The sequence below is a fragment of the Lissotriton helveticus genome, chromosome 10 (assembly GCF_964261635.1).
Source record: "Lissotriton helveticus chromosome 10, aLisHel1.1, whole genome shotgun sequence".
NCBI lineage: Eukaryota > Metazoa > Chordata > Amphibia > Caudata > Salamandridae > Lissotriton > Lissotriton helveticus.
In genome coordinates, this window is record NC_136071.1 from 343,519,879 (window position 1) to 343,543,672 (window position 23,794).

General features: G+C 49.6%; 1 protein-coding gene across 1 annotated transcript in view; it reads right to left on the reverse strand.

Moving 5' to 3' along the window:
- Positions 1–16,507: 16,507 nt before the first annotated feature.
- DHX30 (DExH-box helicase 30) overlaps positions 16,508–23,794 on the reverse strand; it is a 658,531-nt gene continuing 651,244 nt past the window's right edge. The window contains exon 19 of the mRNA XM_078662529.1: positions 16,508–17,319. Within this exon, the coding sequence (XP_078518655.1) occupies positions 17,060–17,319 (260 nt within the window). The 3' untranslated portion in view covers positions 16,508–17,059. The remainder of the gene's footprint in view (positions 17,320–23,794) is intronic.

The window sequence follows — 23,794 nt, forward strand, 5'->3', positions numbered from 1 at the left end:
CTTTTGTACCAGTACCTGGAGCCTCTGATCTGACCTCTCCCCAAAAATTGGGACAGAAGGCAGACAAATGGGTTCGCAACAGGGTTAAGCAGATAAATCATGGTAATGAAGATACTTCCAAAGGCCAGGATAAGGGTGGAGACAAGATAAGGATAAAAAAAGTCTTCACAATGCCCCCAGAAACCTGCATCTGGGGGCGAGTCCCATAATTCCGAGAAATGCAAAAATAAATCTTGATGCTATCTTTGCAAGGTTAAAACCCAGTGGACAAGGGATGCGGATTGTTCAAAGGCCAAGGAAACTACTACTACCACTGCCCCTAAGGCACCTGCTCCTCCTAGCACAAGTACAAGTGGTAGTACAACAACCAAGGGCTTAGTGGGGTTAACCTTGGTTTCTAACTAAGTCAGAACTCCAGTTCAGGCTGTTTTAGTCTGTGATGGTGGCATAGATCTTGCCACCTTACTAGTCAGTCCCACTAACTTGGCCAAATACAGACAACAGCCTTCGATAAATGGAAAAGAAGCAATGGCGTAGAGGGACACAGGGGCCAGTACAACTATGATGAAGAGAAACTTGTGTCCCCTGACCAGATCATGCTTGGACAAATGTACCAAGTTCCCAATGATAGCAATGTTGGGACTGACCATTCTTTGGCAGTTGTGAACCTCAGCTTGGATGGGGTAACTGGACATAAGAAGGTTGTGGTATCTACAGACCTACCTGTAGATTGTTTGTTGGGAAATGATCTAGAACCTTCAGTTTGGGCTGAAGTGGAGTTCAGGACTATGCAGAGATGATGGGCATCTCTGCCAGTGTGTTTGCAGTCACCAGGGCGAAGGCCAAACAGCACACCCCTGACAAAACACTGGATCCTGAAAAAAAAATGGACCAGGTGCTTCCCAAGAGAATGAGCAGGAAGGGTAAGGAATCACCCTCTTCACAAACTCCCAGTGAAGATCAGATTCCTGAAGTAGATGATCTCAGCCCCTGTGAAGAAACTGTCCCAGAGGAGCTTGGGCCTGACCAGGCAGAGTGCTTGGGGACAAGGGGCCATTCCAGGGCAGACTAGAGTTTGGAGCAGCAGTCCTGCCCATCTCATGAACCCCTCAGACAGCAAGCGGCTGCTGAGGAAGCTTGGAAAATCAGTGGGTCCCAAAGGATCTATTGGGAAGATGGGATGTTGTACTCTGAGGGTGATACCCCAAGCCTGGTGCCAGCAGGAGGTTGGTGATACCCTAGAAGTTCAATCAATCAATCGCAGTATTTGTAAAGCGCACTATATACCCATGAGGGTCTCAAGGCGCTGGGGGTGAGGGGGTGCTGCTACTGCTCGAAGAGCCAGGTCTTGAGAAGCCTTCTGAATGTTAGCAGGTCTTGGGTCTGCCGTAGGTGGGTGGGGAGGGTGTTCCAGGTCTTGACGGCGAGGAAATAGAATGATCTGCCGCCGGAGGTAACTTGTTGGATATGAGGGACCGCGGCGAGGGTGAGGCCGGTGGAGCCGAGCTGGCGGGTGGGGGTGTAGAAGGTGAGTCGGCTGTTGAGGTATGCTGGTCCGATGTTGTGGAGTGCCTTGTGTACGTGGGTGAGGAGGTTGAAGGTGATCCTCTTTTGCTGACGGGAAGCCAGTGTAGGTGGCTCAGATGGGGGGTGATGTGGCTGCGGTGGGTGGCGTTGAGAATCAGACGTGCCGAGGCGTTGGATGTGTTGAAGCCGCTTCAGGAGTTTGGCCGGGATTCCTGCGTAGTGTGTGTTGCCGTAGTCCAACCTGCTACTGACGAGGGCCTGGGTGACAGTTCTTGTTTCGATGGGGATCCACTTGTAGAGAATGCGGAGGGTGTTGAAGCAGGAGGAGGAGACGGAGTTGACCTGCTTAGTCATGGAGAGGGTGGATCGAGGATGATTCCTAGGTTGCGTGCATGGTCGGTAGGTGTTGGTGCTGTTCCCAGTGTGGTCGGCCACCATGTGTCATCCCAGGCTGAGAGGGTGGATACGAGGATGAGGACCTCCGTCTTTTCCGAGTTCAGCTTCAGTCGGCTGGTCCTTATCCATTCTGCGACGGCCTTCATTCCTTCATGGAGGTTGGTCTTGGCAGTCTGAGGGTCTTTGGTGAGGGAGAGGATCAGCTGGGTATCGTCAGTGTAGGAGATGATGTTGAGGTCGTGTTGACGGGCGACGTGGGCGAGAGAGGCCATGTAGATGTTGAACAGCGTTGGGCTGAGGGAAGAGCCCTGGGGTACACCGCAGATGATCTCAGTGGCTTCGGAGCGGAAAGGGGAGAGGCGGACGCTCTGTGATCTGCCGGAGAGGAAGGAAGTGGTCCAGTCCAGGGCCTTCTCTTGAATCCCGGCTTCGTGGAGGCGTATTTGTAGTATGTGGTGGCAGACCGTGCCGAAGGCGGCTGATAGGTCTAGGAGGATGAGGGCTGCTGTTTCTCTGTGGTCTAGAAGGGTCCTGATGTCATCGGTGGCGGCGATGAGAGCGGTCTCGGTGCTGTGGTTGCTACGGAACCCGGATTGGGATGGGTCCAAGATATTGTTCTCCTCGAGGTAGTGTCAGTTGTTTGTTGATAATTTTCTCTATGACCTTCGCCGGGAACGGGATCAGGGAGATGGGCCGGAAGTTCTTGGGGTCCGCCTTGGTCTTCTTGAGCAGGGCGTTGATCTCGGCGGGCTTCCAGCTTTCCGGGAAGATTGCTGTCTTGAAGGAGATGTTGATCAGGGTGCGATGACTGTGTCGGCTTTGTTGAAGATGTGGTGTGGGCATGGGTCTGATGGTGATCCTGAGTGGATGGAGTTCATGATCGTGCGGGTGTCGCTGACGTTGGTCCAGGAGAGCAGGTGGTTGGTGAGGGTGGTGGTTGCGGGGGGGATGGAAACTGTTGTTGTCGGGTGGTTGTGATGTTGAAGCTGTCATGGATGTCGGTGATCTTGTGGTGGAAGAAGGTTGCCAGCGAGTCACACAGGTCTTGTGAAGGTGGGATGTCGTTGGTGTTGGAGCTAGGGTTGGAGAGTTCCTTCATTATGTTGAAGAGCTCTTTGATGTTGTCTAGGCGGTCTTTGAATGGAGTGGTGTGGCTCACTGGTTAGAGGCGGCAGACCCGGAAGCAGAAGTCGGCCCGGGACCAGGGTTCGATTCCAGACGCGGCAGGGTCGTGGACCAGGGTCAGCGGACTCGATAATTCTCGCCTCGGTGCCTACTCTAACCAGGGGTCCCACTCGGCAACTCTGGGCATTAGCTTGCCTAATCTCCACAATGGCCCCATCAACGCCGGGGATGCCTGGCTCCACCTTGGGGATTCCCAGCAGGGACCATCCCACAGGGAAAGCCAGGACGGGTTCCCCAGGGGTATACAGCGCCAGGACGCTGACTGGCAACAGTGCGCTTTACAAGTATACACATTACATTATTACATTACAATGAGGATCTTTTGGCTGATCTGATAAGGTGGTGGTGTCTGTGGGTGGCGGTCTTGTGGGTCTTGTAGCTGTCCGGTGTTCGCTCGCGTAGCCATTTCTTCTCCAGTTTCCGGCATGCTTGTTTGGAGGCCTGGAGTTCTTCGGTGAACCAGTTGGCTTTCTTGCTGGTGCGGCTGTTGGAGGGTTTCTTGAGCGGGGCGAGGGTGTTGGCGCAGTCGTCGATCCATTGTCTGAGGTTGCGTGCGGCGGTGTCGGGGTCGGTGGGGTCGGAGGGTTGGTTCCGAGCGAGGGTTGTGGTTAGCTGGACTTTGGTGACTTTGCTCCAGCAGCGGTGGGGCATCTGCTGGTGTGATGGTGTGTGGTGGGCTTCCTGTAGGTGAAGTGGATGCAGCGGTTGTTGGTCCAGTGGAGTTCGGTGGTGTGGTCGAAGGAGACATGGGGGCTTGCAGAGAAGATGGGGTCAAGCGTGTGGCCGGCGGCGTGGGTGGGTGCAGAGACGAGTTATCTGAAGCTGAGGTTGGCGATCAGGGTGGTGGAGTTGGTGGTGTTGTTGTTGTTCTCAAGGTGGCAATTCAGGTCCCCGAGGAGGATGTAGTCAGTGGAGGTGAGTGCGCGAGTCCTGACGAGGTCGGCGATGGAGTCTCTGAACTGTGGTCGGGGTCCGTGGGGGTCTGTAGATCAAGGAACCTCTGAGGGTGGTGTTGTGATCTGTGTGAATCTGGAAGTGCAGGTGCTTGGCGGTGTTGAGGATGTCGTCTGAGTGGGTGGAGACCTTGAGGGTGGATTTGTGGATGATGGCAATTCCTCCTCCAACTCCATTGGTGCGGTCTCTGCGAGAGATCTTGTAGCCGTCCGGGATGGCTATAGCGATGTCGGGTGCTGAGGAGTCGTTCCACCAGGTCTCCGTCAGGAAGGCAACATCTGGGGCGGATGTGTCGAGCAGGTCCCATAGTTCGATAGCGTGATTGCGTGCGGAGCAGGTGTTCAGGAGTATGCAGCGGAGGTGGTTAAGTACGGTATTTGTTGGAGGTTTGGCGGCTCTGTCGCAGGTGAAGCTGCATTTGAGGCAGGAGAAGGTGCCATGGGTGCGTTTCTGGGCGGCCTGGAAAGAGCTGTGGTCTCGACCGGCGTGGAGTGCGTGAACTGTGCTGGCGTCGTAGCGGAGTCTGGCATCGTAGCGGTCGTGGGGACCAGAGTGTCTGGTGCTGGGTGCGGTCCAGGCGCAATCGGGCGCCGATGGGCTTGACTTTGGCGCGCCAGCGGTCGCCATATAAGGGGGAAGTGGGAGGGAGGAGCAGGTGGGAGCGGGTCGGCCAAGGGCAGGTGAGGGGGCGGGGCCGCAGGGACGCAGCAGCGGCGACAGTGATCGGGGCTGGGGACAGAGGGGGGAAAATAGAGGGGGATGCACAATAAACGCGGGAAAGAATAATAAAATAAACGAAAGACAGAGAAATACAGGCAGGTGTTACACGGGAGCAACAGTACACAGGAGGCACGAGAAATACAGGCAGATGTTACCTGGGAGTAACAGTGCACAGGAGGCACGAGGGAGCGTCGAACCAGCGGCAGCAGCGGGGGGAGCGACACAGGCGCACTGGAGGTGCTAGGCGACGTGGGGAGCGGCCTGACCTGCGAGCAGGGTCAAGGATTCAAAGGTTTCCTCCTCTCCATGGCACATTATATTCCTCTTGCAGGGCATTTAGGGCAAAGCATGACTTTGGACAGGCTTGTACCCTCTCTTTCACTGGCCCCACCTGTCTAAACACAGGAGTTTTGTCGCTCCAGTGCCACTTGTCAAGCCAGTGGAAAGTCAGGTGGCACCAAAAAAGCCTCCCTTAATTTCACTTCCAGTGGTTGGGGCCTCCTTTGAAAGGGTAGGGATTTACATTGTTGGTCCCTTGAACCATCCAACTTCATCTGGGCACAGTTATATACTAGTGCTGGTATACCATGCCAATAGGTACGCAGAAGCTAGTCCCCTTGGAACCATTACAGCTCCTGTAGTGGCCAATGCCCCCTGGGAATCTTTTCCAGAGTGGGCTTCCCTAAGGAAGTCTTAACAGAGTTACAAACTTCATTTTTAGTTATATCACTGCCATGTGGAAAGAGCGTGGAGTGAACTACAAGTTTACCTTGCCCTACCATTCACAGTGCAATGGGCTCGTTGAAAGGTTCATCAAGACCCTCAAGGGTTTGATCATGGACTTCCATAAACGCTTAGGCAAAAATGGGATGTCTTACCACCCTGCCTTCTCTTTGCCTACAGAGAGGTTCCTCAGAAGGGTGTTGGCTACAGCCCATTTGAGCTTCTGTTTGGACATCCAGTTAGGGGTCCATTGTGTCTAATGAAGGAAGGCTGGGAGCAACTTCTCAAACCTTCACAACAGGACATTGTGGACTATGTCCTTGGCCTGCATTCTCGCATGGCTGAGTACATGAAAACCAGCAACAACCTGGAGGCCAGCCAAGAACTTCAGAAAGCTTGGCATGATCAAAAGGCTGTCTTGACTGTTTACCAGCCATGCCAGAAAGTGTGGGTGCTGGAGCCTGTGGCCCCAGCAGCTCTCCAAGGCAAGTGGAGTGGGCCCCACACTATACTTGAGCAAAAGGGTGAGGTCACCTACCAAGTGGACCTAGGTACTCCCGGAAGTCCCTATAGGGTACTTCATGTGAACCGCCTGAAACCTTTTGTGGAAGGTGCTGACATGGGCTTGCTCATGGCAACTGATGAGGGATAGGAGGAAGAGAGTGACCCTCTCCCTGATCTCCTCTCTCAGAACCCTGATGATGGGTCAGTGGATGGAGTAGCCTTGGTAGGCAGCCTCACTGGCCTGCAGCAAGCTGATTGCAGGTAAGTACTAAATCAGTACAGACATATGTTCTCCCGGACACCCAGTCAAAGCATCAGATATACCCATGAAGTGGACACAGGTGACAGTCTGCCTGTTAAGAGTAAAATCTGCAGACAGCCTGACCATGTCAGGAATTGCATCATGACAGAGGGCCAAACGATGCTTGAATTGGGGGTCATTGAGCCTTCAGATAGCCCCTGGGCTAGTCCAGCAGTCTTGGTACCAAAACCTCACACCAAGGGTGGAAAAAGAGAGATGAGGTTTTGTGTGGACCACAGAAGCCTCAATGCATTCACTAGAACTGATGTTCATCCAATTCCCAGGGCAGATGAACTCGTAGATACTTTGGCCTCAGCCAAGTTTCTGAGTCCATTTGACCTGACAGCTGGCTACTACCACATCAGACTAGTTGAGGATGGCAAGCACAAACAGCATTCTCAACCACTAATGTTCATTATCAATTTATTGTGATGCCCTTTGGTCTGAGGAATACACCTGCCACATTTCAGAGACTGGCGAATACAGTCTTAACAGGTCTGGAAGCCTATAGTGCAGCATATCTAGATGATATAGTGGTCTTTAGCTCCACCTGGGAAGGTAACCTGGTCCACTTCAGAAATGTTCTGAAGGTCCTGCATAAGCCAGGCTTCACTATCAAGGTCACCAAGTGCCAGATACATCCGAGCAAGTTTGTATACTTGGTTCTCTTGGTAGGTGGTCAGGTTCAACAATTGGAGAGCAAAATCCAAACCCTTGTGGACTGGATTGCTCGAACCAACCAGACTCAGGTCAGAGCTTTCTTGGCCTAACTGGGTACTTCAGAAGATTTGAGTCGTGGTTCACATACCACTATTTTAGTATATGGTTTGGTCTCCCCCTGGTGACCACTGTGTATTACATGCTACTTACCTGTTTCTATTGAAAGGTATTGTGTATATCTCCGGCTAGGAGATATCTGTATGTGTTAGTGAGTGTCTTATAATAAATATTTATTTTTATAAATACACTGTGTGGTTCTTTTTCACTTAATCTATACCTATAAGATCAGGGTCTGGTAAAAAGCGGGCTGCTTTACACTCCTCCTGGACTAAACCTGAAGGCTGCTCTACACAGGTACCACATATGGTGATTTTGGTGGTCTTAGAAAGTTCTTTAACCCGTTCCCTGCTCGCGTAGGCCAAGCACTGCCTTCCGGGTGCTGCGCACGACCAACGGCCGACACAGCCCCACCCAATGTGCCGAACGCCCGCACCGTGGCGGTATGTCCACCGCGGTAAACGGGTTAAGCGTTGTTTGGAATGGTGCAAGGTGCTCACTTACATAAGTGCACACCATATACCAAGCCAGTTTCTCACAACATATGTCACATTTAATGAAGGAGACACTGTACCAATTGCATATAAATTGTATTTATATACAAATGCAAAAATGCGTTTTGCACCAACAGAAAAGATCCTAATAGTGGTACAGACCGCTGTAGTGAGACAAAGATCAGTAGTTCAGGGAAAACAAATAATTGTTGTGATTTCAGCCTTGCAGGCTTTTACAAAGGCTAACGTTCCCAAAGGGAAAGCTTAACATCCAAGATCGATACAATGGGCCAACTCGCTCATAGGAACAGATGCAGATTGTCTTTAACTCTACACTACAAACACAAGCATACCTTCAATACGAACACAAATATACTCTGCCCAATGAAATAATGCCTCTAGATCAGTAACATTTTATGATCTACACCGATGGTTCTGCCCACCCTGCAGTAGGGACAAAACACCAGTACTCATCCGCTTGAACAGCGGTAAAGGGTAAAAAGAGGGGGGGGGGGGGAGAATTCCAACCCCATTAAAACATACATTCTGTAACTTCATGATTGCGCTGCACAGCTGGCTGAACAGAAAGCTCAAATTCTGGCACTTGAGAATACAGATCCTGAGTTCCCAACTCTTATAGTGTACGATTCATAGTATTGTGTCCAGTCTTACAATGAGTATTTAAACTACTGTAGCCAGAATTCATTCAGAGACTCCAAAGGGTACACTATCAAACATAAGACGCTTTGGGGACAAGTGGCTAGTCTTAAAGCAAGTTTGCCATGCGATCATATCCATACACTGAGCCACCAACATGCAAGAATACACGTTGCAGGGAATTCAATGGCTGCCGAAACCCCAAAAGTAATAGTGCAAACTGCTGCAGTCGATGCAATAGCTTGTTCTAGTACGAAAATATCTGGAGACATCATGACGGCTGTCAATGCTGCACACAAAGACACCCTCTCACCAAAAGGTTTTCCACTAAAATACTCCTATTAGTTGAGTGTGCCAAATATTTCTCTTGCTTGTATTTCCAGAGTGGGGGATAGATTAATAACAAATTCAGGTTGCATGTTAGGACTGATCCTAACGGCACATGAGGGTCTAGCTCCTGCTTACGCAGGGGTAGTGGCTACAATTTCACTATTGCAGCAATGCTATAGGAGACGGGGGTTTTTACAAACCGGCTAAAATCAATGTCCTTTGATGTGAATTTGCCAGCAGATAAAGGTTTCCACCACAGTCCGTCCTCCACAGACACCTCTTTTGATCTCAAACAAGCCTTTGGCTTGTGTCTATCTGGACCATTGCGGATCATTACTCTCTCATGGGTCTTAGAAGTGATTCACCAACCTACAACAAGTTTTGGTCTGGTCAAGATGCCCAGCTAGGGAAATGTCATGGGGCAATGTTTGGAGAAACTCTCTAAATAGCTGAGGCACCACTACTCTCATGGTGGCACAAAGTGTGGGGTCTCTGTATATAGGAGTCCCCCCCACCCCCGATAAGTCCGGTGGGAGGATGCAAGATGTTACATTGCATTCCATTGTAACGCATGCGTTACAACGTGAATGCCATTAATACACAAACCTTGGTTATTTTGAATATGCCTTTACCACAAATATAGTTGTAAAAGCAAGTATGTTAAAGGCATGTATGTGGCAAAGGTTTCCCTGACTTCTACCCTAAACCCTAATCCAGGTCCTTGGCGCACCCCTTATAAAAAATATACATACATACCATTCCTTTGCCCTAAACCCCTACCCCTGCGCCCCAGCCCCCAGCTCTTCCCCTGCCCAAAACCCTACGAGACCCCCCTGCCCCCCTAAAAACCTACCCTTCACTGGCCCCCAGAACTATCCCTACAACACTACCCCAGCGTTTCCACGTACCCAGCTCTTCTTTATCACAAACTTCTAAAACACTACCACTGCCCTCCCTCTCTCCCAGACCTTCTTTAACTCAAACCCCTAAATAGTAGCCCCCCCCCCACCCCAGGCCCGATCCCGCTAACCTCTGTCCTTGTGCAGGCAGCTCATCTGAGGGGCATAGTAAGACATTGTGAGGAAGCAGAAGAGTCTCTCGGTTTCCTCTAAGTGGATTGCCCACCAACACAGCTGTTTCCACGCATATGCCCTTATTACACGTATGCCTTTACCATGCATACCTTTATAATGAAATTTGTTGTAAAGGCATGCGTCGTAAAAGCATTTGAGTAGTAAATAAATGTATAGTAAAGACTGCATGTTGTAACGGAGTACGCTATGTAATATCTATTACAACACAGCTGTTTGTAACCATGCTGTTTCTCCCTGTGGGAACCAGTGACACCACCCCTTTCCTGATCAGCAGCTTGTTGCCTCGGCTTTCAAGAGTGGGACAGGTTCTCTGCTGCTGGCACAGATCTTCACTAGGGGGTCCCCCTGGGCCCAAAAGCTCTACTGTGTAGAGACCAAAAACTCTCCTGGGTGGGGCCCAACAGTTCTGCTGTGTAAGGCCCAAGCTCCTGGGGCTCAGTCTGCTCTGGGGCTGACAAGTCTTCTCCTCGAGGAGAGGGGGCTTGATCTGGTGTCTGAATAGAAGTTGGTTTCACAGACTTCTTGCCCTTTCTCTTTGAAGGTTGATCCATAATTTCACACCAACACTTTCTTTTCACTCTGGGTTCTACACATACTCTTGCTTTACACACACTCATTCAAGTATACCCAGCATGGCTTTCTTTTCTACCTCAGCCCATGCTGAGGACTCCACATCCTCACCAAGCAAACACTGGACTAAAATTGCAAAAGATACCACCACCCTTTTGTGACCAGTAACCCCTCCCCATTCTAAGGACACCAACACCATTGGAAGTACCTTAGACTGACATACAGTCCTCAATGCTGACAATGTCTCTCCAAGCAACTACTGGTTTGAGGATACCAGTTGCTCACCACCATAGTGATACCGGCACCAGTCTCTCGCAGACATTCAACTGTAACCTCATTTCTATACGACTGTTGTCTGTATTGTACCTAATTTAGAGGGCCAGACAGCCAGGGTTGCAATGTCCACTCCACCCTCTGTGACTAGTGTTGCCTCAGCAGGCTCTCTAACATAGTCAGGGCCCACCTGTGGTCCTATCTGGAGACTTGTCAATGCATTTACTGCAGGTGTACTAGAGGAATTATTTTTGTTTTTACAGCTAGGGTGTCCAGATCGGTGTCAAAGAGCCATACAGTCATGACACCAAGCCTTTTTGGGAATCCAGTTCTTACCCCGGTACCCATCCTTGGGCTGTGAAGCGTTTTACAGCCCTCCTTCCTGAGCAGGTTTTTGGGGGCCTTTACAAGACTCTATTTTGGTCACTATCTTTCCCTTAAGGGGTCTTTTTGGCCTCTTTCTTTTAGACACTCCACCAGTGGCAGCTTTGGTTACCCTTGTTATGACCCAGTGGTCTGCCTTCGTCCCAAACTCTTGAGGAGAAAGTGGAGCTAGGTCTACCAGGTGCTGATGTAACTTCCAATTGTAACAATTACTCTACAGATGCTCATTCATGATGATTAAATTGTAAACACCAACATACTCATGCACATTGTTACTCGTTTACCAACCACCTAGTGTTTTCACTGAAAAGTCTACAAATTCAACCCAGGTCTGAATCTAGGTTTTACGAGACCACTGAAGAATATAGAATTACATTTAGGGAGAGTTCAAAGCAGGCAATCTGGGTACCCTTCATGACGTCATAAGACTTGCATCTTCCTCATTCAATGTCAGGAGTCTATCCCTGCATTTACCTCAGAAAACTTCTCACAAGAGAGAGCCCCAGTGCTTTTTGGCTAACTTTCATCTAATGTAAGCTCTCTCAAAAGCAGTAAACCATTTGGTGATGTCATCACTCTCTGCATATTTAGGGACAACACCTTTGGGGAGTTTAGAGTCAAAGAATTCCTCCATCCCTAGTTCTAATATTGCTGCCACCAGAGATAGATCCTAGGTCCATCTCTTTCCTTAGCTTTTCTTTTACCAGGAGTTGAGCTTCGAAGTTCAATCTCCTGGCCAATCTTTCTAGGGCTAGCTCCTCCTCTGAGGGAGCTGCCTCTTCTGAGACAGGGGTCTCCACTATCTCCTCAGCATCTTCTTCTCCTGTATGATTCTCTCCGAAATCATTTCCTTCCACTGATCTGTTTCCTGTTCTGCCAAAAGCTTCATAAACTTTTCTTTGGTAGCATGAGAGCCAGCTTTAACACCATACCCCCACTGACAGCTGATAACCGAGATCAAAAACTCCCTGTATGGTGTCAGGTCAAGCTCCTGAGGTTGCCCCTGTGGGTTATCCACTAAAGTTGGGGCCGTTTTGTAAAGTTAAAAAAAAAAACCTTTTACACTTTCCTTTTATCCTAACTAGAGTAAGATTTTAAAATTCTAGCACCTGAGTACAGGGATTTAAATAAGGCCCTAGCAGTTAATTTTTTTACATTTAAAAAATAGACCAATCAACAAATACAACTGGCTTACGTCAATTTTTTGAAATATTTGTGTGGTCATTTATTGACAGAGTGGTATCGGCAAACACAAACTCGTAGACCCCACCGCTGATCCATCAATGTGGGAAGTCGTCTCTCTATATAATGTGCTAAAATGAAGTACACTTTGTAGAAAGTCCAGTGAGACCCAGATTGGTATACAGAGGTTAAAGTAGATAATACCAACACTCTACAGTTAGAGTAGTGATAAGCCTTTGTTGTACTCACAGAGGCAATTAATGATACACACACGAATAAATCAGAGACCAATTTACAATAATAACAGATTTTTATGAAAGTTTTCAGACTAAGAACTTTGTTCTACAGTATGTACTTTTAAAAATATGAATTTTTCAAGTTTGCAAAATAAAGCACTTTTGTGCCGAATTCCGCACACAGAAGTCAATGGGAGTCAATAGAAAAATGTATATAAAATGACATCTAAATCCTGAAGGTGAACCTGGAGTTCCAACTGTAAGTAGCAAGGCCAGCCTCAATATTCCAACAGCGGATTCTCTGGAGCATCCCGAATTCAGCTTGGAACAGGGTGCGGAGGTCATTGGTAGCTGGTTGCTCCGAAGAAGGGGGCCACTTGAAAACACACTGCACAAGGGGACTTAAAGAAAAGACCGGGGAGTCCCACTCAAGGGAGCAGGTCGCAAAGGCCTTGGGAGCACAGTTGGCTTGTCAATATCCAGGACGGGTGGGCTGGGTGCAGAGCAGTAAGGTCTGCGGGAAGCACATGTAAAGACGCTCTCGCGGTCAGGAGCAGGCAGCTTGAAGAAGCAATGCCGGGACAGCTGGGCCACTCACAAAGTGTTTTTCAGGGATCTCTATGTCCCTAGGCAGGTGTTTGGAATCCAGATTGGTTGGACTCTTCGTCTTGGTGAATGCTGCAGAGGGTCAGTTACCGGGTATTGGTGCGGCACAGCTCTGGTAGATCCTGGTGTCTCCACATTTGGAGCAGAGACAGATTTGATCCTCTGGGGCTGGCATATCACTGTGTTGGAGTCGCCAGGGACCAGCAAGTTGGGAAACCGTATTCTGCGGGTTCGCTGCCTGCGGACGAGTAGTACCTCTACTCCAAGGGATTTCTTTGGCTATTTGTCAACGGCTGGAGGTGCTCTGGGATTCTTGGAAGGCTCACATTTTCAGGATAAGACCGCACACCACGACTGTTAAGTCCTTAAAGCAGCAGGCAGGGATGGGCAACAATTTTCTGCAGCAGGACTTCAGTCCTTGGGTTAGCAACTCTTCTTTGTTCTTTTCTTCTCTGTGTCTGTCAAATCTGAAATTCAGGGTCCGGGGATGCCCCGTACATACTAATTTTTGGGGTGTTTAAAGGGATGAGAGATAGAACTACCTTTGGGGGGGGGGGGTGTCTACGCCCTCTAAGTGACCACTTCCTGTTAATTCACTCTCAAACCAAGATGGAGGGAAATGAAAAGTGACCTCCACATGATCTGCCCCATATTAAGGGTGGTGCTGGCTGAATGGGGACCTCCTAAAGTAGCTAATTTTCCGGCTTGTCCTCCCACCAAATGTGGAGCAGGACAGGGGGTTGGCATCCTCCACTATCTGGTGATGCTTGGGTCGCATTTCAAAGGCGGCATTGCCTTTGAAGCTTCCTGCCTTGGCATGTCATTCAGGCTTGGAGGTGATGTGAAGCACCTCCGCCCAGAGCAGGCTTTGTTCCTGGCCTCTGTGAGCTCAGGCTCTCAGCCCATGAGGTCAGAAACATGTCAGGTGGTGGCAGGCTGGCTAAGACTAGGCAGAGACCACACCAGTGTTTGGTAGGTTTTCAGGGGAACCGCTAATAAACTTTGTGTATTTATTAATAAATCCAACCCTGGCATCAGTGTGGACGTATTAAGACAAGATGTTTGTACCAAACATCTTAGATTACAGTGAAGTCATCATGGAGCTAGGAAACTCATAATGAAAAGTATCCTAGCAATGCACTCTCTATGGCTTTCTTATGCACTTATAATATCGGCTCATATATTGCAGGGTCATATCTGCCGTATTCAGATATGTCCACACAGGGGATATAATGCACCCTGCCTTAGGGCTATAAGGCCTGCAGTAGGGTGACTTACCTATACCGCATGCAGCGTCGGGGGGGGGGGGGGGGGACGGACGACACGACACACACAGGGCTGTGTGCCATGTTGACTCTAAGGATTTCTCTGCATCAAGACACGCAGTCTGCAATAGCAGTGTGCATGGTCTTGGTGAGGGGGTCTCTGGGGTGGCACCATTTTTGCTGCAGCCTCAGAGGACCCTTTTCAGTACCAATGCCACAGGTCCAGGGGTACCATTTACTAGAGACTTACAGGGGTTGCTTTAGTTGTGTCAATCGTAGTACAGTTTTAGGAAATAGATCTGACACTGAGAATTTGGTAAGCGAGGACCCAGGGCACGTTCAATTCAAAATCACATCATACGCTGGCCAAATGGTGGGGGCTAACCATGTCAAAAGAGGCCCTTTCCTAGATTGACCAACCCTCCCACTGTAAATAGATTTCTCAAACATATGTTCCCTCTTTCTCCTAATTGTCCCCTCAGGCTGCTCACCATCAAAACAGCCATTCTTGCAGCCATTCTATCGACCAGGAGGGCGAGTGAGCTGCAGGCTTTATCATTCCAAGCCTCCCTTCCTATCAGTTTTTCCTGAAAAACTGGTGCTTTGCACTACGGCCTCTTTTCTGCCAAACATGGTAACACCATTTCATGTGTGCCAATCTGTCACCTTTCCCACTTTCTACGCTTCTCCACATCCTTCCAAACTGTGGAGTTACTCCTCTCCTTTAGACCTAAAAAGAGTTTTGTCGTTCTACCTTGAGCACACAAGAGAGTTCTGGGTCGACGATCTACTCTTCGTGGGTTATGTTGGGGTAAAAAAAGGTTTGGTGGTGCAGAAGTGATCCATCTATCGATGGGTTATTCTCTGCATCAAGATCTGCTATGTGCTGGCAAAGAGATAGCATCCTGAAGGCTTGAGAGCTCATTCCACCAGAGCAAAGGCTGCTACCACTGTCCTAGCTTGTTGAGTTCCAGTCCTGGACATCTGTCAGGCAGCAATGTGGGCGTCTCTGCACATGGTTACCAAGCATTCGTGCCTGGACATTCTGGTCTTCAAGGACGAGCACTTCGCCTGTTCGGTCCTGCAGTATTTCTTAGTCTAACTTTGGCCGTAGACCCACCACCGGGGGTTGTATTGCTTGGATATCTATTCAAAGGTAAGGAACCTGTGGCTAGATGTCTTTTCCAGATAAGGCATTACCGAAGGTAAGTAACTTGTTTATCTGATAGACATCTAGCTACAGGTTCCTTAATGACACACCCATCATCCACGTTCTGCGGACATATTTCTAGGGTTAATCTCTTTCAGGGCCCTAGTTTGGACACACCAGTATCGGTGCACTTCATGACTCCGTGCTTATGGCGTGGAAAGTCGTGAAAAGTAACTCTCAGCACACCAAGGTGGCACCTATATAGGTGACGCAGACGTTAGTTCTGGCGCAGACAACACTGACGATGCCAAGCAGTCAACCAATGCCACCTACCACTGCACAGGTGTACTGCTCACCAAAAATCTACTAGATCCAGTCTGACCCCAAGGGAAATTCAAAGGTACCTGTGGCTAGATTTTGTCGCTACCAGATAAGGTGTTACCAAGGGGAAGTAACTTGTTCTTAGGCATGATGTCACTCAGCTCTTTCTCATCGAAGGGCTTCATAAATATTGAGTGGAGGCAGTGATTAAGGGTGGGGTATATCTTTTTTTCTTGTACTTTGTTCTCTTTTTCTTTGATTTTTTGAAGAAAGATAACCGCTAATCTCTACTTTGATGTCAAGAAAGACCAGCACCGAGCCTGCCGCTCACTGCAAGCACCATAAAAAGTTTTGCCTCCCGCTTCTCAATCACTTCGGTATGCAATGGACTGCAATTGTCGCTTAGGCACTAAACATCAAAGTTGGACCTCGTGAAGGTCTGAAAGGGATGACATGAGTAACAGGGTTTAAGAGCTGATATTCTGGGATGCGACATTCCTAGCACTGCAAAATAGAAAAATATTTCTGTGAGAAATACAACGGAGAGCAGCTCCTAATCCACGTCAAATGGAGTGGAATATGAGAACTGAAGTCAGAGTGGCATCCGGGCTCCAGTTAAGTCACAACTACGCTGCATCCGGTGCAGGGATGATGTAAGGGCCACCTATCTGTGTGGGAGAGCTTTTACAACGTTTCTGGATCCATTTTGATACACAAGAAAACTTGAAAGGTGAGGACTGCAGTTGGAAGTATCCATCAGACATTAGAATTGTTTACAGAAACCCAACAGGCTGAACTGTTAACCCAAGTCTTGCAACTAGCACCACATAGAAAACAGGGCCACAGAGTCCTACAGGGGACGATTAGGAAACACATTATTTTTATTGACACGCGCAACAGTTCAACAAGACATTTTACATTTACTGAAGAGCCACCACCTGCGATGGACTTGCAACAAACAATCGGGCATAGGAACTGTAATCTTTTAAACCATTTAACCATAAAGGGTGCAATTTATGAGAATTTAAACTGAAAATCTTCTTTATCGAAGAGTCAACTTTCAACAAACCTTGTACTCACCATTTTGTTCAGATGTTACTGCCAAAAAAACCTTCAAGAGGCAATGCATACAGTTCTCCATAAGTTCAGTCACTAGCTGTTTGACACTTTTGAAGCAATTCCTCAAAATTAACTATATAACCTAGAACAACAAAAAACACTGGCTTCCTTTTAGATTCTTGTGGTTTCTGCACTCAAATTATGTACACATCTTGGTAAGGAAAGAAGTATGTGGAAATGCCAAGAGCCCCGCCCCTGGTTCACGTAGGAGAAGGCCACTCTGGTAAATAAATAAATAAACATTTTTATTTAAATGTGCAATCTGTTTTGTACAAATTTCAAGTTCCCAGCTCATTCCTCCATCATCAACTCCTGGCTCTTGCTGAAGTTTTGGGACGTGCTGTTAAGGAGCTCCACAAGAAGGTGGAGGAGCTGGCTGTGCTCCTCTTGCAGATGTTCTGGCATTTCAGGCAGCTCGTGCTCCAAGCATGTCTCCACCATGCGGGTGAGGGCCCTGCGGAAGTCACTGAGCAGCTGTACTGTGCGGGAGTCGCTTTGCAGCTTCAGGAGTTCGCAGTCACTCAGAGTAAGAACGGCAGTGTGACCATCATCTGAAATGGAAAAAAGAGTAATTTGAGAAGTGGCGAATGTAGCTTCTGGATAATTCTGCATTTAACCTACTCACTGTATTAAGCAACACCTACTAATACTTTGAAGAGCTGCAGCTATTTGCTACTTTAATCAGTGTTTTCGCTCTATATCGACAGCACAAACCAGTGGTTCTTAACCTTTCAACTTCCCAGGACCCCCACTTAACTCAGTGGAGTTCCCTTGATTCCAAGAATGATTATTACTGGAATCTGGGGACAACCAATGGGTTATTACTGGAAGCCAGCGACTCCAACGTAAGCAATTGTGATGATTTGAACCTCAAAGAAAATGCACAAAAATACAGAAACAAACATTCATTAAACAAATACACAAATGATTAACTATTTTATTTAATTAACAAATATAAAAAAATACATTTTAATCGGATGTTTTTTTTTTTTCTAAACTCAATTGAGGTCACACATTGTCCATACTATCAATCAATCAGAGTACTTGTAAAGCGCGCTACTTACCCGTGAGGGTCTCAAGGCGCTGAGGGGAGGGGGTGCCGCTACTGCTCGAAGAGCCAGGTTTTGAGGAGTCTTCTGAAGGCCAGTAGGTCTTGGGTCTGCCGTAGGTGGGTAGGGAGGGTGTTCCAGGTCTTGGCGGTGAGGTAGGAGAAGGATCTGCCGCCGGAGGTTGTTCGTTGGATGCGGGGAACAGCGGCGAGGGCGAGGCTGGCGGAGCGGAGCTGGTGGGTGGGGGTGTAGAAGCTGAGTCGACTGTTCAGGTAGGCTGGCCCGGCGTTGTGAAGTGCTTTGTGTGCGTGGGTGAGGAGCCCACGCACACAAAGCACTTTTTGTGTGCGTGGGCTCCTCACACACTGGGAACAGCACCGACACCCACAGACCATGCACGCAACCTAGGATTCATCCTCGAGTCCTCCCTCTCCATGTCTAAACAGGTCAACGCCGTCTCCTCCTCCTGCTACAACACCCTGCACATGCTCCGCAGGATCTACAAGTGGAACCCGACCAAAACAAGAAGAATGGTGACACAGGCCCTCGTCAGCAGCAGACTGGACTACGGCAACGCACTCTACGCAGGAATCCCTGAGAGACCTACACTGGCTCCCCGTCGATCCTCTTGTGGACGGAGAGCCAGTGTAGGTGTCTCAGGTGTGGGGTGATGTGGCTACGGCGGGGGACGTTGACGATCAGTCGGGCGGAGGCGTTTTGGATGCGTTGTAGTCGTCGTAGGTGTTTGGCTGGGATTCCTGCGTAGAGTGCGTTGCCGTAGTCCAGTCTGCTGCTGACGAGGGCCTGTGTCACCATTCTTCTTGTTTTGGTCGGGATCCACTTGTAGATCCTGCGGAGCATGTGCAGGGTGTTGTAGCAGGAGGAGGAGACGGCGTTGACCTGTTTAGACATGGAGAGGGAGGACTCGAGGATGAATCCTAGGTTGAGTGCATGGTCGGTGGGTGTCGGTTCTGTTCCCAGTGTGGTCGGCCACCAGGAGTCGTCCCAGGCTGAGGGGGTGGGTCAGAGGATGAGTACCTCCGTCTTGTCCAAGTTCAGCTTCAGACGGCTGTTCCTCATCCAGTCGGCGACGGCCTTTATTCCCTCGTGGGAGGTTTTTTTGGTGGTGTGCTGGTCCTTGGTGAGGGAGAGGATGAGCTGGGTGTCGTCAGCGTAGGAGATGATATTGAGGTCGTGTTGGGTGACCACTTGTGCGAGGGGGGCCATGTAGACGTTGAACAGCGTCGGGTTGAGGGATGAGCCCTTGGGGACGCCGTAGATGATGTTGGTGGCCATGGATCGGAAGGGCGGTAAGCGGACGCTCTGGGTTCTGCCGGAGAGGAAGGACGTGGTCCAGTCAAGGGCCTTCTCTTGGATTCCAGCTTCTAGGAGGCGTGTCTTTAGAGTGTGATGGCAGACCATGTCGAAGGCGGCTGACAGGTCCAGGAGGATGAGGGCTGTTGTTTCGTCGTTGTCTAGTTGGCCCCTGATATCGTCTGTGGCTGCGATGAGGGCTGTCTATATCCTGTTTGCTGTCCATATCCTGTTTGCTGTCCATGCATTGTTCCCACAAATCAATCTGAGGATACTTAGTTTTTAGCCTTCAATTTCATATTTCCCTGCATTTACAGAATTTTTACATTTTGCTTCATTATTTATGATTTTTACCTTATTGATGTGTAATATTACTTAATTTTCCAAACAGTCACTGATCCCCGGAGTAGGTGTCACAGATTCCTAGGGGTCCCTGGCCACAAGTTAAGAGCTGCTGGCAGGAATATCCATATTTTGAAAATAGGCATGCAAACCTCTCCAAAGGCAAGCACCATTATACTTAGTAAAATATGTTGGAAAGGTGCAAAACAAGAACTACTTTCAAAGATACATAAGTCAATGTGCATTACCACAGCACTAAATTAGTCAAGTTCTAAAATGTAATCCAAGCAGTGACAGGTTGTGAAAGATCTTCCAAAACAATGTCTTTCTCAATAATGGAATGCCTTTGAATGCAGTTTCTATACAGGAAGCCATGCCTATTTCCGATCCTCACTTACATATAAGTGGTCTGCAGGTTTTCCAGTGAGATTCATGTGACTAACAAAAAGTTGAAAGACCAACGAAGTAACTGAGTGAAAGGGAGTAGCAAGGGGGATAAACAACTAAGCACTGTTGTAAGAACTGGGACCGCCAGTTCTCCGGCGGGTAGCATGGCTCGAGCAGGAAGGCGGCCAGGGGCTTATGTGTAAAGCAGCCACTTAACACACACGTCCAGTAAAACACACAGTGGCGCAATAATGGAGACCACACTAGGTGTTGTATTTGAAAAATCAAGATCTTTTATATAGGCTTTCAATCAGAGCAAGGCATTGGTAATTCATTAGCATTTCAAATAAGCATTTCATTAAGACATTTCATGTATCATGTGCAGATTGCATTTCTTTTGAAGAGTAAGCATTTCAGTAAGGCTTTGCATTAAAATTACAGCTAGTTCATCTATGCAATGAAACGTTAACTGACCCCGCCTGTCACATCCAACTCTTTGACAGGCAAAGGGGTAATGGTATAAACCTGGAGGATCCTACAAGAAGCGACAATTATAATGCATTTAAATAACACATCAAACCTCTCATGGTCGCTTCTCCTAGAAAGGAATAAAACACATCAGCAAGTACTTTTCAGGTTAACAAAGAACTTCAAAGAACACAGCCTTTAGTCATTTGTGACAAGCCTTTCTTCTTGTGGATGCGGGTCGGCTGCGACCCAGATCAGATCATCAGAATACTAAGGAAGCCCACCTCTGCAAGAAAATTCAGTACAGTGAAGTGAATCTCCCTCGCATTTCCGGCTTGTACATATGGTGCACTAGGAGCAAATCAGGCTTGTAAATACGGTGCACGCTAAACACTTCAGGCTTGTAAATACGATTCATGAAGAGTAATTCAGGCTGGTAATTATGCAGCACGTTGAATAATGCAGGCTGGTAAATTTGTAGGCAAAACGATAAAATGAGGCACATTCAGAACAGGGGGGCCAACAAGACCCAGTCACAGTTAACCCCGGGGGAGGGGCGACCTCGGGCCTCTCTTGGCCTACCGCCCTCCTCCCCAGGGGGTTACCTCACTTCTTCGGCCCTCCGGGGCCCTTGCGCAGACTCAGGGGACCGGAGTAGGAGTTCCAGCACGTCCGGGGCCTCACCCGTCCCTGCACGACGCGGGGGCAGTTCAGGAGCCCCGGCGCTGGGGCGAGGCTGAATTAGCTTTTGGGGACAACCGGAGGGGGGCTCTCAGGCTCCACGGCCCCCTCCGCGTCGATCTTGGGATTCCCTCGAAGGTAGGCAGGGGCGCGGGGCAGCAGCCAATCGCGGCCTGGCTTAGGCGGGGGCGCGGCCGATGACGCGGTCGCGTCTCCCGTCACGTGATGAGGGACCAAGGCAGCTTCAGGCCTAGCGCAGCCTGTCAGTTTCGGTGCGGCGGCCCTCTTCTGGTATACGGGGGCCGCCGAGGGGATCAGGCCAGAGCGGCGCTCCAGCCGGAGGGTACTTCCAGGCCCAGCGCGGTCTATTGAGAATTCCGGCGGCCCTTTCCTGGCATACGGGGGCCGCCGAGGGGGAATACACGCTCCCTCTGAGGAGATTCCTGCGGTGAGTTGGCCGGGCAATAGGCGCTTCAGTGCACAGCGCGGTGACGGCGGGTAGCGCTTGGGAGTGCTTCTCAGCGCTAGGGGCCGGCAGGGCAGGGAGGCAATTTCGATGATCCCTGACAGGGCAGGCAGCCTCAAACACAGCGCTGGGCAGGAGGGCAAATTACAGCGCTCCACAACTTAGTCAGTCAGAACTGTGGCAGGATGGGGCAAATTATAGCGCTTATCACACAGTTCAGTCAGGGGAAGACAGATCGGCCCAGCTGAAGGCAGGGGATGCGCAGGGCAGGTTAGTCCAGTACCTTGTCTCATGAAGTAAGTCTCTTGGCGCTTTGATGATTCTGCGCCCTTGGTTGCTTGAAGTTGCAGAAGAGGGGGGGGGGGGAGGAATGAGTTGAGGGCCTGAAGAATTTCTCCTCAGTCACTGCAGATGGGCCCTGGGGTTCCCTACCACTGGGCCAGATCAGGGGGATAGCTTTGGACACCTCACTGAGCTTAAGAGGCAGCACCTAAATCCTGTCACTCCCAGTAGCATAGGTTCCTCACTAGGCCCACCCGCCTAAAACTCGTGCGTGGGTTCCCCAGGTCAGTGATGCCCCAACTGACTAGAAAGTTTCCCTCCTTTTCCTTATATAGTGTCAGTTGGCAGTTGGCACCTCCCCTATTCTGGAAGGTTCCAGGAGCTTCCCTCATTCTAACTATGGACAGGGGCTGGGTGGCTGGTGTTGCAACATTGTAAGGGGACCCAGCCTGCTCCTGGCAACTAGGGTGCTACACTAAAAAAAAAACACGCTGCAGTAGCAGGGGCCAGTGGCAGCCATGTTGAAAGTAGAGAGCACCTGCACCCTAACACAGGTTAGCTGTAAAAAGGTGCCCGAAGACCTAAGAACCAACAAAAAATAGGTGGAAAAAATGAGGCGAGGGCGAAAAGTCACGGGGAAAGATCACCCCAAGGCTGACAGGTCTAACAACTGTCCATTATGTTTTTGGGGGAGGGGGTGCGAAGGTAATGCAAAATTAGGAATCTAGCATGGAAGCAGTAACCAAATGTAGGATTTGCAGTGGCGAGGGAGCGAGTGCTTGGGTAAGAGGAAAAGGGACAGTCTACAACAAAAGGAGTTTCAGCAATGTAGTTGAGAGAGCTGGGGTGGAACTCTTGAGGAGCAGGCTAAAATCTCGGTTGTGTCCCCTCACTTGAAGGTGTTGCTGGACCAGACAAGTTTTTGTTTACCTCTTTGTCCTTTTTAAGTTGCAGTCTACCAGACAGTGCAGCTAATGACATCTTGGGTACTTTCAGAAAGTTAAACTAGGAATACATTCTGCCAGTTGGTGACTATTGGATTGGTAACTGGCGTTTTCTTGCTTTCCATTTGCTGCCTTTATTTGCTTTAGGCTGCCCCGTTTCAATCCATCCCTCCCGTTGCCTAAACCGTGTTCACAGTATTCTTCCACAAACTCGATTTCTGTAAACAGACCTTTAAATGTTGTCCTTATTGTGTCACGTTTACTGGGCATTCAAAGATCAAATGTTCGGCACTGTCTTTTCCTTCCAAGTCCTCCCTTTCTTTAAACAGGCCTGTAAATCTTGTTCTCATCTCGTCACATCTCCTGTGCATTTAAAAGACTGAGGTCAATTGTCAGACACTGTCTTCTGAGGGCGCTTGTTTACTTTACTTTTTTCCGACTTCAAAGTGAGAGGATTTATGTGGCAATCTTGCTGGATACTGGGGTTAGGAAAGAGGACGCATTTCCTGGACAGGTTTGCCCCAATGACCCCTTACCTGTTTTCGCCCCATGGGGGCTTAGGGAGCAGCAGCGGAAGCAGCGCGGGACACATTTCCTGGGCAGGTGTGCCCCAACGACCCCTTGCCCGTTTTCGCCCCACGGGGGCTTAAGGAACAGAAGCGGAAGCAGGAGGCAGGACCGGGGAGCCATTGCATTGACGCTGGGGGTGGGACTCTGTCCCCCAGCAGGCCCTCTGTCCACCCGGCGCGGGAGGTGACGTCACCCTCCCGGTGCCGTATTTGAACTCAGCCGCCACTCCCGCAGCATGGGATGCATTTCCTGGGCAGGTGTGCCCCAACGACCCCTTACCTGTTTTCGCCCCACAGGGGCTTAGGGAGCAGAAGCGGAAGCAGCGAGGACGCATTTCCTGGGCAGGTGTGCCCCCACGACCCCTTGCTCGTTTTCGCCTCACGGGTGCGTAAGGAGCAGCAGCGGAAGCAGAAGGCAGGACCGGGGAGCCATTGCATTGACGCTAGGGGTGGGACTCAGTCCCCCAGCAAGCCCGGTCTCCACCCGGCTCGGGAGGTGACGTCAGCCTACCGGCGCCGTATTT